The following is a 20,099-nucleotide window of genomic DNA, read 5'->3' as shown; positions in this document are numbered from 1 at the left end:
CGGCTCACTCCGGTCTCTGCTGGGTGTTGCACTCCCACCTTCCCTGGGTCATTTCACCTCTCTGACTGTCTCCGTGGGGTGTTTGGGAGAATTAAAGGTAGCTCTGTGAAGCGTGTAGCACAGTGCCTGCTGATGTCACCCATTCACGAACGTTAGCAAGTGTGACAAGGGGGAGAATTAAGCACACACTTGGGATGTGCAAAGTCACACTTGCTACACTAAGTCTGATACTTTTTCGAGAATTTCAGGATTTATATCTATTCATGAGAGGTTTCTCAGAATAATTCTCAGAAATAAACTACATCAACATGACATATTAGAGAGCTGAAAAAAATACTAGGGACAAAAAAATATTATATATAAAAGAAAAAACCCAGTCCATCAAAAAGATGTAGAAGCCAGGTGTGGTGGCATAATCCTAGCACTTGGGAAGCAGAGGCTGGCAGATCTCCATGAGTTCAAGACCAGCCTGCTCTACAGAGTAAGTTCTAGACCAGACAGTGATATACATTGAAACCCTGTCTAAAAATAAAAATTTAAAAACACAAAAGAAAAACAGAAATCTTAAGTGTGAACACACTAAAATAAATACACCACACCTTCAAAATACATAAATCAAGCTGGATCTGATATGGTAGCACATTCCAGAACATGGGAGGTGAAGGCAGAAAAATCAACCAGCCTGAGAGAAGGAAAACCTGTCTCAATCCCTGCCATCAAAAATATATAGATTGAAATCTAGGCAGTGTATTCTAGTTTCTGCCAGCCTTTTGCAATATTGCAATGTACTCAATAAACTTTTTTTTTTTTGAGACAGGATTCTTCCATATAGCTTTGACTGTCCTGGAACTCGCTCTGTCATCCAGACTGGCCTCAAACTCACAAAGCTCTGCCTGCCTCTGCCTCTCAAGTGCTGGGATTAAAGGTGTATGCCACCACCACTCAGCCCAATAAACTATTAGAAAAATTAATCTCCTGAGTCTCATGAAAAATTTCATTGACTACGACTGCTCATTCTTTGGATATGTAGACATGAGGGAGCCTTTTTAGGTGTGGGCACAGCAGACCTCTGCTGAGCCTGGTCAGTGCGGGTGAGCAGAGACATCAGGTTAAGAGTGGGTTCAACCTCCAAAGGCAAAGAGTGTTCACTCTAAGATTAAGTTCTATTGAATCAAGTTTGTGGGTCTCAATAATGGTAGACAGTGTTGTAAAGAGAAACTTTAATGCTCTCTGGGGAAGAAGGAGATAACACTCAGGTGTTCCTGGGAAGCAGGTGAATCAGGACACTCCATACTCTTTCAACACAGGGAGCACCTCAGATCCCACGGACAGGAAACGTGGAGAGGATAAATCCAAGGACTCGTGCATCAGGTACACACCAAAGTTCACCTGCAATTGAGGCAAGTCACAAGCCACATTATTTTAAAAGTTAAAATCATCTGTCGCATGCCTTTAATCCCAGCATTCCAGCATGCAGAGCCTGTGCTCATGTGTGTACAGGTGCACATGTGTGCATATGTTGGCCAGAGGACAAGCCTGGCTGCTGTTTCTCAGATGCCGTCCATCCACCTTGTTTATTGAGACAGGGTCCCTCATAGGTCTGTGGCTCACCAGGTAGGGCAGGCTGGCTGGTGAGCCCCAGGAGTCTGCCTGCTCTACCTTCCCAGATCTGGGATTACAAGCATGTGTCAAAGTGTCCAGTCCAGCTCTATTTTTTTCAGCGTGTGTGTATGTGTGTGTGTGTGTGTGTGTGTGTGTGTGTGTGTGTGTGTGTGAGTGTGTGTGTGTGTGTCTGTTGTGTGAGCTCTTGAGCTTGCAAGGCATGCACTTTACAGGCTAAACTATCTCCCCAGCCTATTTATTTATTATTTATTTGAGACAGGACTTCATTGTAATACAGGGCAACCTCAAACTCTTTGTGACCATGGATGTCCTTGAGCCCCCTTGGGGATCTAGGAGTTATCACCACACCCGGCTTCAAGAATGCTTTACGAGTCTCACTGGAATTCTTCACAAAGCCTAACAGAAAATGTAAAGCTAAAAATAAATGCTTCTAGAGTGAATCAATATATTAAACACTCAGCATTTATAATCAAGAGGCTACAACATCAACACTGAGTCATTTTAACCCCAAGAAGATGAGCTGCCGGGCTTGGTATCATGAACTTTACTGAGCCCTCTCAACAGATCCTCTACCCACGGAGCTATCTGACCTTTTTATGAGATCTCTGTGGTGAAGAAAATAGTGATCAGGATAGAAGAATTATTTTTTTTTCTTGATGTGGTAGAGATGGAAACCAGACCCTGGTACATGCAGGTGAGTGAGCACTCTGCCACTAAGCCTCATCCCCAGCCCTGTTATTTTTATAGTCCTTCTGTTTACAATAAGATCTGAGAGCATGGGGGGCTGTAGAGATGGCTCAGAGGTTAACAGCACTGGCTGCTCTTCCAGAGGTCATGAGTTCAATTCCCAGCCACCACACGGTGGCTCACAACCATCTACAATTAGATCTGGTGTGTAGGCAGAACACTGTATACATAATAAATAAATCTTTTTTAAAAAAAGAGCTCTGAGAACATTAAAATGCTTATAATAAAACAATAACCAACTGGATGAGACGTTGGATGGCAAGGAAAATAACAGGGAACCGCAGGCGAGCTCGGGACCTTGATTAGAGCATTGGCTTTGAGAAGTATAACAAACCCCCACTGCTGAAAACTACTCAGCACTTCTATCAGTATAGTTGCATGCCAAGATCTTACAATGGGGTGCCATGTTGGGCACACATACCTACCTTTCTTCCCCGGCTCTCAGAAAGCTTCTGGAAAACATCTTGGTTCCGCTGCCCGGTTTGCTGGTCGATACAGATCATCTGACACCTGTGGCAAGGCCCCAGGACCTGGCAGAGGAGAAGGGAACCGTGATGAGGCCTTCACGCTTTGCAGGGTGGAATCACATACATACGGCCAAACTCTGAACACAGAAGCGGCCCCTCATTGCAGCGCTTTCTGGGAATGTCCCATGTGGAGTTGAGGGCTGAAAGGCTACTGCATAAGAGCAGTGGAGAGAAGAGAAGGAATGGAAGACAATCTCGATGGTTCCTAGAGGTGGGAGGAATCTGAGGAAGGAAAACGTTCGGAACTGCAAAGACAAACAGAAGCCAGCACCGAGCCAGGCCCAGGGCACCGCAAGCTTTGAGCACCAACCATCCACATAAAGATTTAACCTACAGAGGAAGTAGACATACAGACACAGAATCACAAGCAGGGATTTGTCCTCATATTGCTGACCGTATGGAAAAACTTGTATCTTAGACATCACACAGTATTGAAGATAACACATCTATGTGATGCTTGCCACAAGAATTAACATTCATTTACAAGGAGCTGGGGGTGTGGCTCAGTGAGCTAGGTGCTTGTCCGCATGCATGAAGCCATGAGTTCCACCCCCAACCCTGCACAAAACAGGTGTGGTGAGGCACATCTGTAATCCCAGCACTCGGAAGGTGGAGGCAGAAGGATCAGAAATGCAAGTTCATCCTCAGCTACACAGGAAGTCTGACACTTGCCTGAGCTACATAAGACTCTTAAAAAAAAAAAATCACAAATACCTTTAAATAAAATGGGGAAATACTCATATTTTGTAGCTGAAGCAGAAAGCAAGGTATATGTATATTTTATGTGTATCTACAAATAAACATACCTAATACTCCATACAACAATACATAAAAGAACATCCAAATGCTTGGCATAGGTCATACAGTATAAGAGAACTTCAGTAGTTATTAGCCATGTACCTTTATCACTTTAATAACAAGAAAAAACATAAATATTAACCAAAAGTTTACATCTCAGCAGTAATAAGATTGCTCTTTTACTACACACATAAGATGCAGAAGTGCTTTTGTAAAAGACAGAGTCTCAGTATGTTTTCCAGGCTGGCTTCGAATGCCTGAACTCAAGTGATCCTCCTGCCTTAGTTTCTTGAGCAGCTGGGACCACCGTGTCAGCCACTAGGTCCTCATAGCCATTTGTGCCTCTGCTTATTCGTGAGTAAGCATTATTCGCTAAAATTAGAAGCACTCACTAATGTAGCTGAGCCTTGGCTTGTGCTGTAGTGTACACTCTAGCTGATGGGCATCCATCTACTGGGAAATAATGTCTGTGTGGTTCTGAGCTCCACATTCCCAGGCCCTGTGAGTGGCAGAGAGTACTGGGAAGACATGCTTACAACACCCAGCTAAGATGGATTCCCTCATCCAACCGTTTAGCTGGACTTATCCAGGAGTCCAGACACTATCTGAAGGATGCCAAGCCCGTGTCCAGCACACGGTCATGCTCAAGTGGGAGCACTCACTGCTGGGGATGAGGGTCCTGAGACCAGGGTCCAGCTCAGCTCAATTTGCAGACCCTCTTAGTTACCCTGGGAAAGAGCGTCTCCCGGGAAGCCGGCAGAAGGGATGTCAGGGACTAGCAGCAGCCTCCAGGCCCAGGCCCAAGCCCAGGCCAGCTTCTCCTCACAGACAACACTTTGTGTCAAAATCTAGTCATTTTGTTGAAAAGATGCTCGGAAAAGTCTCTGAGATGGCAGTAGGGACACTGGCCAGATATTCTTTTATATAAACACATACACATATATACACATTTCCTTTTTAAGTCTTTCTTAGTTTTCTTTTAATTGGTATCTTTAAAAAGCATTTACTGTTATAAATGCCTGTTGAAAAATAAATCAAACACAAACACATGCAGATTTAAATGAAAAAAGTCAGCAGCCATCGTCCCTACTGTGGTCAATAGACAGCGACTTGAGAGGATCTGGGCTCATCTCAGAGACTCACCGCCAAATGCATCTATGAGGGAGTTTCTAGGTTGGGCTAGTGGGTGTGGGATGACCCACCCTAAATGGAGTACCACGTTCCATGGGCTGGGGTCCCAGACTTAAGAAAAGGAGAAACACAGCTGAGCACCAGCATCCACACTGCTCTCCACTTCCTGACTGTGGACTCAGGGTGAGCGGCTCCTCACTTCTGCTGTCTTCCTCATGATGGTGGACTGTCCCCTCCAACTGTAAACTGAAATTAACCCTTCCTGACGTAAGTCACTTTCTCAGAGACTACAGCCACCAGAAAAGGAACCAGTACAACCTCCCCATCCTCAGAGACAGGGGCTGCTACAAGGCTGGAGGTCACCCCCAACTGAGGCCTGTGCCCAGCCATACCTCTACACCTTTGTGGGAAGAACACCGACATCTGAGAGGCCCCCTGGGTCCCCTTCCATCACGCGGCACAGTGGGTACCCTTCCATGTCAGTACATGGAGCACTCCTCTTCTTCCTCCTCCTCACACTTTGAAATTACCAGGATGAAAGCTTGGCCTGTCTGAGTTGATGTTCTTCGCTCTTTGAAACCATGAAACAGTTTCTAAGGACTCAGCTCCCGTTGGGCTATGAATGTAAAATCCCCCTCCTGGGGTGCTATTTTGGTAAATTGTAGGCCCTTTACGATATGGAGCGGCTCTGAGGAAGTGGGTCACTTGGGATGGACCTTTAGCTGGCCCTAGCTTTTTGTTTACTGTTCCTTGATTGGCCCAGATATGAGCAAGCAGCCTCACTGTTGCTACCACCTCTGAAAGCCATTTCCCCCACCACCCCTTCCCTCCATGATGGACTGTATCTACCCTGACGCCATGGGCCCAAACAACCCCTTCCTCACTCAAGCTGCTCCTTGTCAAGTATCCAGTCCCAACAAGAAAAACAGCCAACGTGTTGTTGATAATTTTTAGTGAAGGTCATAATCCATACCACTCTCCTACTTGGATTTGTTTGTTTGTTTGTTTGTTTGTTTGTTTTAGATGGGAACCAAGCCTGGGTCCTCTGCAAGGGCAGCCGGTGCTCTTAACCACTAAGCCATCTCTCCAGCCCCTATTTGGAATTTTTAAGGATCAGTTTCCCCAAGTGAGGTTGAGCTAACATGTATAAAGTAGTGACGGCTTCGTGGCATCCAGTAAAATCCACTTTCTCACAGAGATGCTCCAGTCCCAGGGCAACTGCTGCAGCACCTACTGCCGTCAGCAGACAGGTTCTAAGGGTTTATTTTTGAAAGACGCAGAATTAACTGAATCTTGCCCTATTTACTGTTTACTGTCTGCATTGTGTAGATGTAGCATAATTTATTTAATCTAATTAATAACTCTGTATTAAGCATAGTTAGGATGTTCCTTAATTTTTTATAATACAATAATACTTCAATAAGTAATATGACCACATTATCTTCCCACACTTGCCTCAATGTTGCTGGTAATAGTAGTGACTTTGCTCCACTGGGGACTCAAACCTAGGGTGCTCCACTGGGTACTGACTAGGTAAAGTGCTCTACCACTGAGCTACATCCCCAGCCAGCGCACAAGAATATCTATGCAGTGGTTTTCTTCAAAATGAAATTACCAGGCCAAAGAGCATGCATAGTTTAACATTAGAAATGTTAACTAAAGAGAGCAAAGCATGCTGAGATGTCACTCCAAAAGGTTCTTTGTGCCTTTTCTGTTTACGGCCCCAGCCCCTGGGGAGACACCAGTACTGCTGTTGTCAGGTGGGTTTCTGATAGTGATCCTCAGTTTACAGTTTACTTCCCCCTCCCTCTTTCCTCCTTCCTCCTCCCTCCCTTTGGCCCTCCCTCTCTCTCTCCAAATATCTCACAAGGTCTGTTTAGTGCCTACCTTGGAGCCCAGCAGGTAAAGCAGCAGAGATTCCATGATGGAGAATAAGAATGGAAGAGGAGGTCAGCATACAGGAAAACGGCAGGAGAGACGCTGCCAGAACCAGGCTTACAGGAGAGAAAAGAATGACTTTCAAGACGGTAACTGCCTCGAGCAGAACTTACAGAGTTCAAGGATAAGAAAGACCATCAGGTCCTTTTGTGGTATCCCCCACGCCAGACCTGAGATCCACTGATTGCAATTTAGATCATTGTAACTGCTTTTTCTGCGTGTTAGACTGGTGTTCCATTTAAGCACAGAGCCTGGACACAAGGTAGTCATGTGACAGCCAGGTTACACCCCCTGCAATCAGTAAGTAGGATCAGCCTGTACCCACTGAGGAGCTGAGCACATTGTCCAGCAGTGAGCCATCCCCCCAGCCTCCAGCTCGCCCTTATCTTTCCTGTCTACCTCCACCAACAATTACTCACTGGGCACTGACTCAGCCGGGATGCTCTAGGTCCCAGAAGCAAGCTGGGGAAAAAAGGCAGACATGATCCACACCGTGTGTGCTCTGGGGGGACAGTGCAGGTGGCATGTCAAGGAGAATCATATTCCCGAGCAGCTTCTACCGAGGTGACCTCTAAGCCGATGTCCAGCAGCAACACAGCAAGTAGAAGGGGCAATGGGGCAAAGGCCTGAGGCAGGAGAGTGGCTTGTCCCTGCATGAGGGGAGGCCGAGCTTAGAGGCAGAGAGATGAGCAGGCTCAGAGGCAGGCCTCATGAGTTTGTCAGTCATGTGAGGAATAAAGGTTTAGGGTGGGGTTTCCCTTCCATCTCTCTCGTATTTAAGACTACTGCAAAGGCCTGGGGCTGAGAACGGATGGCATTGGACCTGCCTTTAACTATAATCTCTTCCCCGGCTGCCATTAAGGGCAGAAGCCAGAAGAGAAAAGAAAGAGGAGGGAGTAGGGGTGAGGAGGGAGAGGAGAGGGGGGAGGAGGGAAGAAAGAAAGGGAGAGGAGAGAGAAAGGGGAGGAAAAGAGGAGGAAGAAGAAGGAAGGAGAGGGGAGAAAAAGTAGACCAAGGGGAGAAGGAGGGTGATGAGGAGAGAGAGGGAAAATAGAGGGGGGAAGAGAAGGGAGAAGGCAGCAGCAACAGAAGGCATTGAGGGGTCCCTAGGCTTCTGAGTCGCCCCTACAAGCTCCACGGCACTGGAAAGTGATACCCAGCGTCATTAAAGAAGACGTGTTCCCAGGACGCAAGCATTCCCAGAAAACGGACTCGAGCCCAAACATGATTCACAGAAAATGGTACCTGGAGAGAGGGGCACCTGCCACCACCAGTTCTGGAGTTGAGATCAACAGTCAGCGGCAGCCTTTGAGGAAGGATAACCACCTCCTAAAACTTACCTGGAAATGCAAGGAGCCAACGGAAACCTCCTCCCACTCCTCTTCCTCAAAAGGCCTCGCTCCCTTGGTGATGATGTTGGCCCGGAAGCGGGAGACGAGATCTTTCACCGAGAATGACTCCTCTTTTCCATGCTCGTCACTGTTCAGACAGACCAAGAAGGGTAAGTGGAGAGAGACAGCAGGTGTACACACTGTGGCAACAACTCTACACACTTGGCTCCCCGTCCCTGACGAGGCCAATTCTCCTCCGATGGTCAGGAAAAAACTCTCACGGGTGTAAGAGCAAGACACACCCATCTGTTAGACACATTCACTGCCCCGCCCTAGGATATGGTCCCACCTCCAGGGAGAAGACCGCAGGAGGCAAATGATGGATAAGTCTTAGCCGAAGAAACCAGACGGACAGAGTAAAAATGAGCAAGTCTCCAGAAAGTGTCAGTTCCATAACACGGGACGGGACATGGTCAGAGGAGAACTGTCAGCACTTGAACTACAAAGACCTGCTTAGCACAGAGACCAGAACATAAGGGGAAAAAAAAAATCATAGAGGATAAGATTCTTCGTTTGTGTAATGAGACAGGATCTCGCTATGTTACCCAGGTTGGCCTCAAATATGTAATCCCCCTGCCTCGGCATCCCAAGTGCCGTGATTATAGCCATGCACCACCAGGCCCAGCTTATACCGTTCTCATTTGAAAGTGTTGTTTATTGTCACGAGCTTCTACAAAATGACTTTCTGTGTTCCCATACACCCCAGCCCATTCAGAGGAATACACTGAAAACAGTTCTTAAGACCTCCCCAACACAGGAGCACACACTCTGATATATCAAAGAACGAGCGAGACTATCTGCAGTGAAAGAAATCTCAACAGGGCGGCTTCAGTCAGACTGGCTCAGATGAGATATAAGTGGGGTGTGGGGTCACTCGGGGGGCACACATCTGTAAAACTTCTGAGTGCCATGGGCTTAGGGCTTTTTGCACTTTGCATACTTCCACAAATTCCTAGAATTTCCAGGTCGGTATATGCTGGGAAGTGGCAGGAGACAGTCACTGAGTGGTAGAATGTGCTCTGGGGAAAGAGCTGAAAGGCTATGGGTTGACATAGGATTGTCAAAAACTGTGACATCCCTTCTGAATGGCAGGGGTCACATATAAGCCAGAGACTGGGAGATCTCGGCCTAGCTTCACTGCAAGCCATGTGTACCTCCAGCAACCCAAGAGGACTTCAGTTTTCAGTCCTTCAAGTCTGGATTTACTTTCCAAGTTGGTACAACCTCCTTTGTGTTTTGTGAAAGGGAAAGTTTCTTGTCTGAAAGCTATTTTGTTACCATGCAAATGGGGGAGCCCATCAATCTGCATATGGATACTGAGAAACCCCAATCCCTGGCTCAGTCTCTTACCAATGACATCATTCAGGGCCAGGCAGCCTCGCTCTAAACCAGCTGGTGGGAAACATATGCCCCACTGGTAGATAGAAACCTGGGTCACAGCATGCCTGTCCTCTCTACCTTCCACATTAAGGACCCACTTTCTCCTGTTCTGGGTGTCTGAGAGAAGGGTCCCCTGGTTCTGAGAAAAATCAGAACACCAGAAACTCCAAAGCCATGTCACAATTCTATACCTGAGGAAGACAAACTTGGTCCATAGCCAGGGAATCCTATTGGGTGTTCTCTCAAAGGACTAGAAACTCCAACAGCCAATCTCAAGCAAAGAGTGAAAGTCAAGGAGTTCAAGGTGTTCAAGGTGTGAACATGTGTGCACAAGACCACATGGCGCATGATGTGCCAGGAGTGCATACCTACCCCCCTGACCTGAGGGCTAAGAATGAGAAGTCTGTGTCCACCGTGGCCTGATGAACAGCTGGATGACTTTCTCTAACCAATTGCCTGGCTACCAGACCCGAGTTTCCTCTGAGGAAAAATGAGGAGTTGGTATGGTCAGAACTTCCCAAGAGTTGAGAAGGTATCCTAAAGGCATCTGGGCCCTCATGAGAGCACTGGGTAGAGCGAGCAGCCAGGGACACTGTGTCTGAAGGTGTATCTTACAGACAAAAGCTGCTTGTAATCACGCTCCAAATGCTTTTATAACCACCCCTTGTGTGAAGTAGGGCAGGAATCCTGAGAGACAGAGACAGTAGGAGGGTGGGCAATGAAACCAGGTCGAGCTGGTATGGAATTAAAACAGGGTGTAGAAATAGAATAATTAAACCTGGAGCTGGGGTTCTCCCTGTTTCATGCGAGTGTCTAGAGAGACCATGGAGGATGCTATAGTCTGGACCTTAAATATCCTCAAAGACCCATGGTAGAATCTGGATCCCCATCATTGTACCACTAGAAATGGCGGAAACTTTAAGAGCTGGCACTACTTGGGGGTGCTTGGGTCACTGGAGACATGTCCTTAAAGGGAACTGTCCATGTCCCCAGCTCTTCTCCATTCTCTCACCACACACTCCTGCTGTGATGGGCCACCAATCATGACTGGCACCCCAGAAGACAGGCATTCTCTTTACAAGTTGATTGTCCCAAGCCTTTGCTCCAGTAATGGTAGGCTGATGGACACAGGCAGTAAATGAGGACACTCAGAATTATTAGCAGGAACTGGGGCTGAGGAAATGGTTTAGATGGTACCTGTGTCGATCCCCAGCACTCACGGAAAAAGCCTTGCTTGGTGGCACCCACTTGTAATCCCAGTGCTGGAGAGGTGGAGGCAGGGGGATCCCTGGGGCTTGAGAGTCGGCTGGCCTGGCCTACTCTGTGAGCTCTAGGTTCAGTGAAAGACCCTGTCTCAAAAAACAAGGTGGAGAGTAATTGAGAAAGAAACCTGAGATTGATCTCTAGCCTCCACACCCACGTGTATGCATGTGTACCCTCATACTTATATATGTGAGGATATATTGTGTACCCTAATAAAATTTCCTGAAGATCAGAGAGACAAAGGAACAAGCCACCTCTTATCTCTAGGACTCCTCAACCTGAAAAGCCTCAGCCGATAGACCTCTAGCCGAATGAGCTTCCTCAGCCGAAAAAGCTTTAGTTTCTGTCTCCTCATGCCTTATATAGCTTTCTCTGCCCACCCATATCATTTCCTGCCTCAATTATCCTAGTGCTGGGATTACAAGTGTGTGATTCCCAAGTACTAGGATTAAAGGTGTGTGCCACCACTGCCTGGCATCTATGTTTGATCTAGTGGCTTGTTCTGTTCTCTGATCTTCAGGCAAATTTTATTAGGATACATAACATACCACCACACTTCCCCTTTTTGTCTAAAATAACAAATTATAAATTAAAGCAATAACATAAAAAATTAAAGCACCTCCAGTCAGACAGAGGAAGCCCCTTTCAACTGAAGCCCTTTTGGCTAGAGGTCTTTTAGCTAGAGGCTCTTTCAGCCGAGGAATTCGTGAGGTAAGAGGTAGTGGCTGTGGCTTGCTCTGCTCCTCTGATATTTCAGCTTTCACCCCAATATCTGGTCGGGTTTTTTATTAAAAGACCAAATTAGATTTTGTGTTACGTATATGCACGCATGTGCACATGCCCACACACTCAATTTAGGAAGGAAGGAAGGAAGGAAGGAAGGAAGGAAGGAAGGAAGGAAGGAAGGAAGGAAGGAAGGAAGGAAGGAAGGAAGGCGGGCAGACAAACAAGAATTGCCCAAAGGATCACTGACTTCACTGGGCCTCATTTCTCACCTGTAACTCAAGGGCCAACTTCCAGATCTTCCCTCCCCAGGTGGGCACCAGTCCCCCCAGGGGCAAACAGTTATTTATAGTGTCTCCTGGCCCCAGGGAAAGGGTCTAACCTGGCATTTAGCCGCTGCTGAAGCTCCAGGACACTCGATGTGTTCACCAGCAGATACTGCGCCTCATTCACCAGGGACAGGGTGGCGACAGTGCCAGGAGGCTGCCCTGAAAGGGAAGCAGGGAGAGAAGGGTTGCTTTCCGGGCAGTGCTGCTGACTCTCCTTCCCGAGGCCCGCAGTTTCTACAGGCAGATGCCTTCCACATGGGGAAAATGTCAATGCTGGGGAAAGCAAGATCGCTCTAAGCGTGGCTCAGACCTCTGCAAAGACAGACGAAGAAAAAACATGCTGCGCATGCATGAGGGCCTGAATCAAGCCCCAGCACTCAGGTAAAAAGCCCTTCTAGGTAGCACCCTCTGTAATCCCAGGGCTGGTAATCCTAGAATATGCTAGGTCCCTGCTTCCAATAATCCAGAGATAATAAAACACTGAAGTGAATTTATTCTGACAAAGAGTTTTGTTCTTGAAGCAGGGTCTTCTTGCACGGTCAGGCTGGCCCCAAGTTCCCAGTCCTCCTGCCTCTACCTCCCCAGGTTACAGGCATGCTCCACCACCACACTCAGACTCAGAGACAATTCTTGGAAGCAACAGTATAGGGCTAGAGAGAACCCTGCCTGCCCTGGGCAAGACAGGCCTGCAATGTATGCAGGCTTACAAAGAGCTTCCATCAGTTATATTCATGTATACGTACATACATACATATATATGTATGTGTGTGTGTATGTGTGTGTGTGTGTGTGTGTGTGTGTGTGTGTGTGTGTGTGTATTAATTCGTATGAGTGTTTGCCTACATGTCCATGGAGGCCAGAAGAGAGCATTGGATCACCTGAGACTGGAGTGGCAGATGGTTGTAAGTCACCACGTGGGTGCTGGAAATCGGACCCAGGGCCTCTGGAAGAATAGCCAGTGCTTTTTTTTTTTTTATCTCTTCTATCATAAATTACATCCCTTGCCGGGCGGTGGTGGCGCACGCCTTTAATCCCAGCACTCGGGAGGCAGAGCCAGGCGGATCTCTGTGAGTTCGAGGCCAGCCTGGGCTACCAAGTGAGTCCCAGGAAAGGCACAAAGCTGCACAGAGAAACCCTGTCTCGAAAAACCAAAAAAAAATAAAATAAAAAAATAAATTACATCCCAACTGCAGTTCCCCCTACCCCATCCACTCCTCCTCCATTTCCCTTCAGAAAAGCACAGTCCTCCCAGAGATAACAACCAAACATGGCATATCAAGTTGCAATAAGACCAGACACCTCCCCTCATATCAAGGCTGGATGAGGTAACCCAGTAGGAGGAAAAGGGTCTCCAAATCAGGCAAAAGAGTCAGAAACAGCTTCTGCTCACACTGTTAGGAGTCCCACAAGAACACCAGACTACACAACCACAACATATATGCAGAGTGAGTAGGTCAGTCGCATGCAGGCTCCCTGGTTGTCAGTTCAGTCTCTGTGAGCCCCTGTGAGCCCAGGTTAGTGGATTCTGTGGGTTTTCTTGTGGTGTCCTTGGCCCCTCTGCAGCCAGTGCTTCTAACCACTGAGTCATCTCTCCAGCCCCACAAAGCACTTCTATACCTAACCAGAGAGAGACAGGGAGACAGACAACAGTCAGACAGACAGACAGACAGTCTTTGCCAATAAACAGAAGAAGATGCTCTAACAGCCAGTGGATCTGCATATGGTACTTAATGGAGAAATAAACAGAAGATTCAAAGCTCCTGAAAAGTAGCGGGGGGGGGGGGGGAACCTATTGAAAGAAACTATAAAATTCTTCTATTTTTATCCAAACTGGTGATAAAAGGGCTGGCTGGGTCGGGGCCTATGGAGCATCTTCAAGCAGGGATTGTGGTCTCCAGAGTATGTGGTCCGACTCCATCTGTCCTCTTTGGTCTGCCTAACAACGGATGCCTCCACATCATCCTCTACAAAGGGCTGGCTCCCCTGTCATGGAGGAAAGGCACACTGCCCTGGGGCTGACCACCTCCAGCATAGCAAACAAAAGTCCCATTCAAACCCTGGAACCAGGACCAGGGAAATAAAAGTCTCCACAGCCTGGGCAAAAGACCCTCCCACAGGTCAGGTGGGTCCAGCCCTTCACTGGCTGTGGAGCTGCAGGACCTAATTAAGCTGTCGAGTGACAGGCATGAAAGGCTTTTCATGTTAGAACCCTGTGCTCCGGTCACCGACCTCAGAAGAAAGGCTGAGTGACAGTGTGCTAACCAGGGTCCCTTCTTCCCCAGCAATTCTTGATTCATGAAATTTCCCAGGAGTGAGGGGTGCTGAGCACCACCAGGTCTATCTGCAAATGACAGCCGCTCTCAAGTGAGGGAACCAAACGAGAGCACAGCTATCCTGTAAGAGAGTGCTAAGATTTGTTCTTTATGTTCAATAATTATTTTTCAAAATAATCATATATTTATGTTGTTTTGATTGACTAGACACTGTTAAAATTATAAGAACTTAGTCCAGAAGTAATTTCCTAACCCTTAGACCCAGATGGTCTAAGCAAACTTCAAAGTCTTTGTATGCTTTAATTTATATTTTTTTTTAGTTTTATAGAGATGTGGGGTGGTCAATAAAATATTTCTATGTATAAAATAACTCTAAGGCAATATTTCACCAAGAAGAAATGAAATACAAGTTTGAAAAGGAAAGAAATAAAATGCTGGGCATGGTGGCACACCTTTAATCCCAGTGCCTAGGGGGCAGAGGCAGGTGAATCCCTGAGTTCAAGGCCAGCCTAATCTATAGAGCTAGTTCTAGAATGGCCAGGATGGCCAGGGCTACACAGAGAAACTCTTTCTTGGAAAAAAAAAAAAACCAAAAAACTGGGTGTGGTGGCACACACCTTTAATCCCGGTACTCTGAAGGCAGAGGAAGGCCTCTGTGAGTTCGAGGCCAGCCTGGTCTACAGAGTGAGATCCAGGACAGCCAGGGATACAAAGAGAAACCCTGTCTCAAAGAAAACAACAACAGCAACAACAAAAGGACCTACACACGGGCTGGGGAGAGGGCTCAGTGATAAAGTCCTTGCCATGCAGACATGAGAGCAGAAGTTGAGATGGTTAGGACCTGTGCAATGCCAGATGCAGTGGTGTGCATCTGTGATTCCTGTAAGCCTCAGGTGAGATGGGAGGCAAAGCCAGAAGAATCCCAGGAGCTCGAGGTCTATCATGCCTGAGTAAGCCAGAGACTCTGCCTCAAGCAAGGTGCACATGTGCAAACACACACACACACACACACACAATGCATATACACACACATCATATACACATACCATACACACACACTATACACATAAACATGTACACACACCATACACAACACAACATACATACACATACATACAAACACACATGCATTAACACACACTATAGACACATTAAAAGACATATGAACTACATACATACATATAAACACATACAGATATGTTTACATACTCACGTATTTTAATGAAAACTCATGAAATTTAAATTTCTATGACATTCAAATGACTATCAAAGTACTGAAATAATGTTGGAAAAAGTCCTATACAAGTTTTAACTCAAAATAGCACTAAGTAAAATGTGCTGCAGGGCTGGAGAGATGGCTCAGCAGTTAAGAGCACTGGCTGTTCTTCCAGAGGACCCAGGTGCCGTTCCCAACACTCACACAGTGGCTCGCAACTGTCTATAAAAATTCCAGTTCCAGGGGATCTGATTCCCACTTCTGGCCTCTAAGGGTGCACAGACATGTGTACAAGCAAATCACAGGCACACATGCAAGCACATAAAACAAAAATAAAATGTTCTATAGATACTATCTTCTGTAACAGTTTAAACTACCTTCAAAACTTTAGATGAAAATGTAAAAATACTCTGAGGAAGAATGAAACTTCATCTTTTTCCTAAAGTCTCCAAACATAAAACTGGTAGAATTCCAGCGGGACCCAGAGAGCGTTGCACCCGGAGTGGCATCCTGGAAGCGGTCACAAGCGCCACCATCCTGCTCTGGTTCCATACCGTGCAGGCCCCAGGCCTCTTCTCTCCCCTGTGCCCACCTCCGCTGCTGCACCCAGGCACCAGCTGTGGCTCTGTGTTCCCATGTCTCCTCCTGTGGTGCCGCTGCACCCCAAGCCTCAAGGGAGGTCACAAAACTCCCAGCTTAGAACCCTGCAGTGTGTCCTGCAGCCACAAGGTGAAGTCAGGAGCCTGCTGCCCTGGGAATCCACTTCCTGGGCTGAGAATGACACATGCAGAGTAACTAGTTCTCCAGCCCTTTAGTACTCCATCCCGGTGGAATACCTTTTCCAGGTGTCTTCCTTGCATTCCGCTGGAAGTTAGGACTTTGCTTGATTAGATGACATGGACGGCCAAAAAACTGTGACAGCCATCTTGAAACATTTTCTCCGCAATCATAAGTATTTACCCTGGTCAAACAAACAAAAACAAACAAAACAGTGAATTTTTATGCAGCAATTCTTCAAATAATTATTCAAATAGAAAATAACCAAATTAAAATAAGAACACAAAATAAAACATTACAAAGTCCCCACTGGCAGGCAGCCTGAGGCAGCAGATGGCTTGGGAAGCGACAGGGATCTCTCCCAGGTCCAAAAATATCTGAGATGGGGGCTCGTGGGAGGCTTTCAGAGCTGATCAAATGCTTTACAAACCCTCCTTCCCGAAAGATCTTCTTTGTATTAAAGATTGACACTGGGGAGCACAGAGCTCAGAGTTTGAGACTTCCAGAGTGATATTTTCCTTTCATAAGGCCTTATGCCCAAAATCATGCCCTGGTTTTTACAACAGGTTTGATGGAATCTTTTCTCTCCCAGTCAGATCACATGGGCTGATGTGTTTCTTTCACAAAACTGAATGCTGTGTCTATAAGGCACTGAAGTGTAAGTAAATCTATTGATCTGGTGTTTTAAATTGTGGGATCTAGAGCTGGAGAAACAGCTCAATTTTTAAGTGTGCTTACTGCTCTTCCAAAGGACCCAAGTTTGGTTCCCAGAGATCACGTGACAGCTCACAACTGTCTGTAGCGCCAGCTCAAGGGGTTCTGGTGCTCTCTTCTGACTTCCAAGGGCACCAGGAATGCACAATGTACATACACATGAAACAAAATAAAAATCTAGAATACTCTAGAATCTTTAAAAATGTATATCATAAAGATTTAAGGCCACATCTCACCTTGAGATCACAGTATCTCAGGGTTACAAAGCGGATATTGTTGAAAACTTAAATTCTACTGGGGAAAATGGCTGGCTCCTTTTCCAGGAAGACCAGAGACCAAGAAACCAGTTTGCAGCGCTCTTGTCCCTCATACTTTCAGAAACCACACCAAGATCACAGTCATCACAATCAATCTCTGAGCAGAAGTGCCTCCAACCTCCAGATGTCTGAAAAGCATCGTTAACCAGAACACTGTGTTCGTCTCTGCTGCAGCCAAGTGAAATTGATGACCTAGCAAAAAAAAAAAAAAAAAAAAAACTGCACATATTCTAGCCGGGCAAGACCGTTCAGTGGGCTAAGGCACTTACTGCCAAGCCTGCCAACCTGAGTCCATCCCCAGAATCCACATGGCAGAAGAAAAAAACCAACTCCTACAAGTTTTCCTTTGGCTTCCACACATATGCTATGGCACATGCATGCACACACATACACACATACAAATAAATAATGAAAATAACTGCACATATCCCTATGTAAATACAGTTCTTTCTGTCAGAAGTTTTGAGTATAGCAATATGGAAAAAATGTTTGCCTGAAATTCATCGTCCCCATGAAAATGTACTGGAACGAATATTTAAATTGTCAAAGCTGTTAAATTGGTACAAATACTACTAGGGAGAAGACGTAGCTTGTGCTCAACACCTCAGCTGCCAAGATGAAAGACATGCAATTGGCCGTCCACATCACATTAACACCTTTCTCTTCTTTCCTAGTGGTGTAGTACTCAAAGTCCTGGAGGGATTCTTGCCTGTCACGTTGGGACTCTGTGGCTAATTCTGACCGGCATGTTGATTGGAATAAAAACACTGGGACATTAGTGAGTCACGCCTTTGGGCATGCCAGTGAGGGTGTTTCCATGAGGGTGCTTCCAGAGAGATCATCTGAGGGAAGGAAGCCACACCCTGATTATGGGTAGCATCAACCCCAGGGGCTGGTGTCCCTAACTGTAAGAGGGAGATAGGAGAAAACTACAACAGCTTCACTCCCCTTTCTCTGCCTTCTCCCTGTCAAGTGTTGATTGGGCACCCTTGAACTCCATCTGCCACTGCCAGCAGCCATCTCTAACACCAATCCTTCCCAATCATGAGGGACTGAACCCTTGAATCATATGCCAAAATAAACCCCGCCCCACTATGGAGCTCTTCCCAAGTGTTTGGTCACAGCATTGAAAAAGTAACTGACACCAGGTGATGGTGGTATGCACCTTTAATCCCAGCATTCGGGAGGCAGAGCCAGGCGGATCTCTGTGAGTTCGAGGCCAGCCTGGGCTACAGAGTGAGATCCAGGAAAGGTGCAAAGCTACACAGAGAAACCCTGTCTCAAAAAACCAAAAAAAGAAAAAGTAACTGATGTAATCATGCCTCAATTTGGATGTAGCTTTAGCAAATCGTATCACATGAACTCACAGCAGTTACAAAGGAAACACATTTGCCATTCAGGTAGTGCCACCATCTACTGAACATATCTGTTTTTCTTTCCATCAGAAGGTTTGCAATAATTAATAGATAATTCACAGTCTAGAAGTTAAGGGGTGAATGATGGGTGGGTAGGTATGCATGTTTGCATGTGGGGGTACACATACATGTGTAGGCACATGAACATATGTGTGTCTGTGTGGACGCCAGAGGTCAAACTTGGGTATCGTTCCTCAGGAGCCATCCACCTTTATTTCTTTAAAAACTTCAATTTGTTAACTATATGTCTCTTTTTAAGATTTATTTATTTTTATTTTTATGAACCTGAGCATTTGCCTGCGGGCATGTATGTACACCACCTACATGCCTGGTGCCTGCTGAACTCAAAAGAGGGTGTCAGGTCCCCTGGAACTGGAGTTATAGATGGTTATAAACCAGCTGGTGGGTACTGGGAGCCAAAGTCAGGTCCTTTGAAGAGCAGCAAGTGTTGTTAACCACTGAGTCATCCTCCACCCCGGGTTTTTGTAACAAAGTCTCTCCTGGAACCTGGGACGCATCAATTTGGCTAGGCTGGCTAGCCAGCAAACACCGGGATCACCTGCCTCCTCCTCCCCATGCTGAGATTAAAAGGGCATAACATTACACCCATCTTCTTCCTCATGCTTGAGTGGCAAGCACTTTTTTGGCCTAATTGTCTCCCAGCTGCTGCTTATTATATATAAGTCTCTAGTGAACTGTCTATTGTTGCATACATTATTGAGGGAGAAGGTTGGTTGGTATTGGCTTGGACAGACTTTTCATGATTGGAAAATCTGCTGTTCCATGTTCTTAGGTGCAGGTCATGTTTAGGTTTCAAGGAATACAGATGCTCTAGAGCCCAAACTTTGCTGCTGAAAGTGAGACTGATGGGGGCAGGGAATAAGCCTTAGGAATCATAGACAGGGAAGAGCGCGGCAGGCAGAGAAAACAGCAAATACAGACTTGAGAAGGAAGCATGCGGCTTAGGTGTGAAGGTTACAGAGAAGCCAGCGTGGTCGGGGTGGAGTATGGGGCAGGCAGAATGGAAGGTGTAAGGAGGTCCACTGTGCAGGGCAAAGCTCTCTCCTCCCTGTGGCCACTGTGGCCATGCGTGTTACCTGCTCCAGAGCCTCACCTGTCTGCACACACTCTGCTCTGGCAAATCTGAGCCCGTTCACTGTTTTCCTCAAGAGGCACCTCTATAGGATCCATCCCTAATGAACAGAAGAAGGTAGAAGCAAATTGAGCACCACACCAAACGAATGACTGGGCAAGTGAATGCTCACTGTTAGGAAACACATCCAGTTTCATGACGCTGGGATTTGGTTAGATGAGGAAAGTAGCTGGCTCTTATAAACCGATAGCACAGATCTTCTTCCTCACTATCCGCACCATGGTGTGTGCTTCAAGGAGCTTCCTGGTGGAACATCTACACTGCGCCATCACATCCACAGTCCCCAGGACCCTCCACTAATTGCTTGGATAGATTGCTCTGCTCTATGAGTCTCCACCTTCTGAAGTCATTGTCCTCTAAGCTGTCTTAAAGCATTTAGAAACA

The 20,099-nt window shown here is 46.5% G+C and overlaps 1 protein-coding gene across 2 annotated transcripts in view; it reads right to left on the bottom strand.

Annotated features, from left to right (window-relative positions):
• Nucleotides 1–1,211: 1,211 nt before the first annotated feature.
• The window catches only part of Mocos (molybdenum cofactor sulfurase), a 48,810-nt gene continuing 29,922 nt past the window's right edge, over nucleotides 1,212–20,099 (bottom strand). For both annotated transcript variants that reach the window (XM_052741680.1, XM_052741681.1), the window contains 6 exons: nucleotides 19,677–19,755; nucleotides 16,176–16,300; nucleotides 11,904–12,009; nucleotides 8,105–8,243; nucleotides 2,796–2,900; nucleotides 1,212–1,389 (listed from right to left, as the gene is read on the bottom strand). In XM_052741680.1, the coding sequence (XP_052597640.1) occupies nucleotides 1,279–1,389; nucleotides 2,796–2,900; nucleotides 8,105–8,243; nucleotides 11,904–12,009; nucleotides 16,176–16,300; nucleotides 19,677–19,755 (665 nt within the window). In that variant the 3' untranslated portion in view covers nucleotides 1,212–1,278. The remainder of the gene's footprint in view (nucleotides 1,390–2,795; nucleotides 2,901–8,104; nucleotides 8,244–11,903; nucleotides 12,010–16,175; nucleotides 16,301–19,676; nucleotides 19,756–20,099) is intronic.

The sequence above is a fragment of the Peromyscus californicus genome, unplaced genomic scaffold (assembly GCF_007827085.1).
Source record: "Peromyscus californicus insignis strain IS unplaced genomic scaffold, ASM782708v3 Scaffold_17__1_contigs__length_78620276, whole genome shotgun sequence".
Lineage (NCBI taxonomy): Eukaryota > Metazoa > Chordata > Mammalia > Rodentia > Cricetidae > Peromyscus > Peromyscus californicus.
Note: the sequence above shows the minus strand (reverse complement) of the source record. Positions and strands in the feature narration are given on the sequence as shown.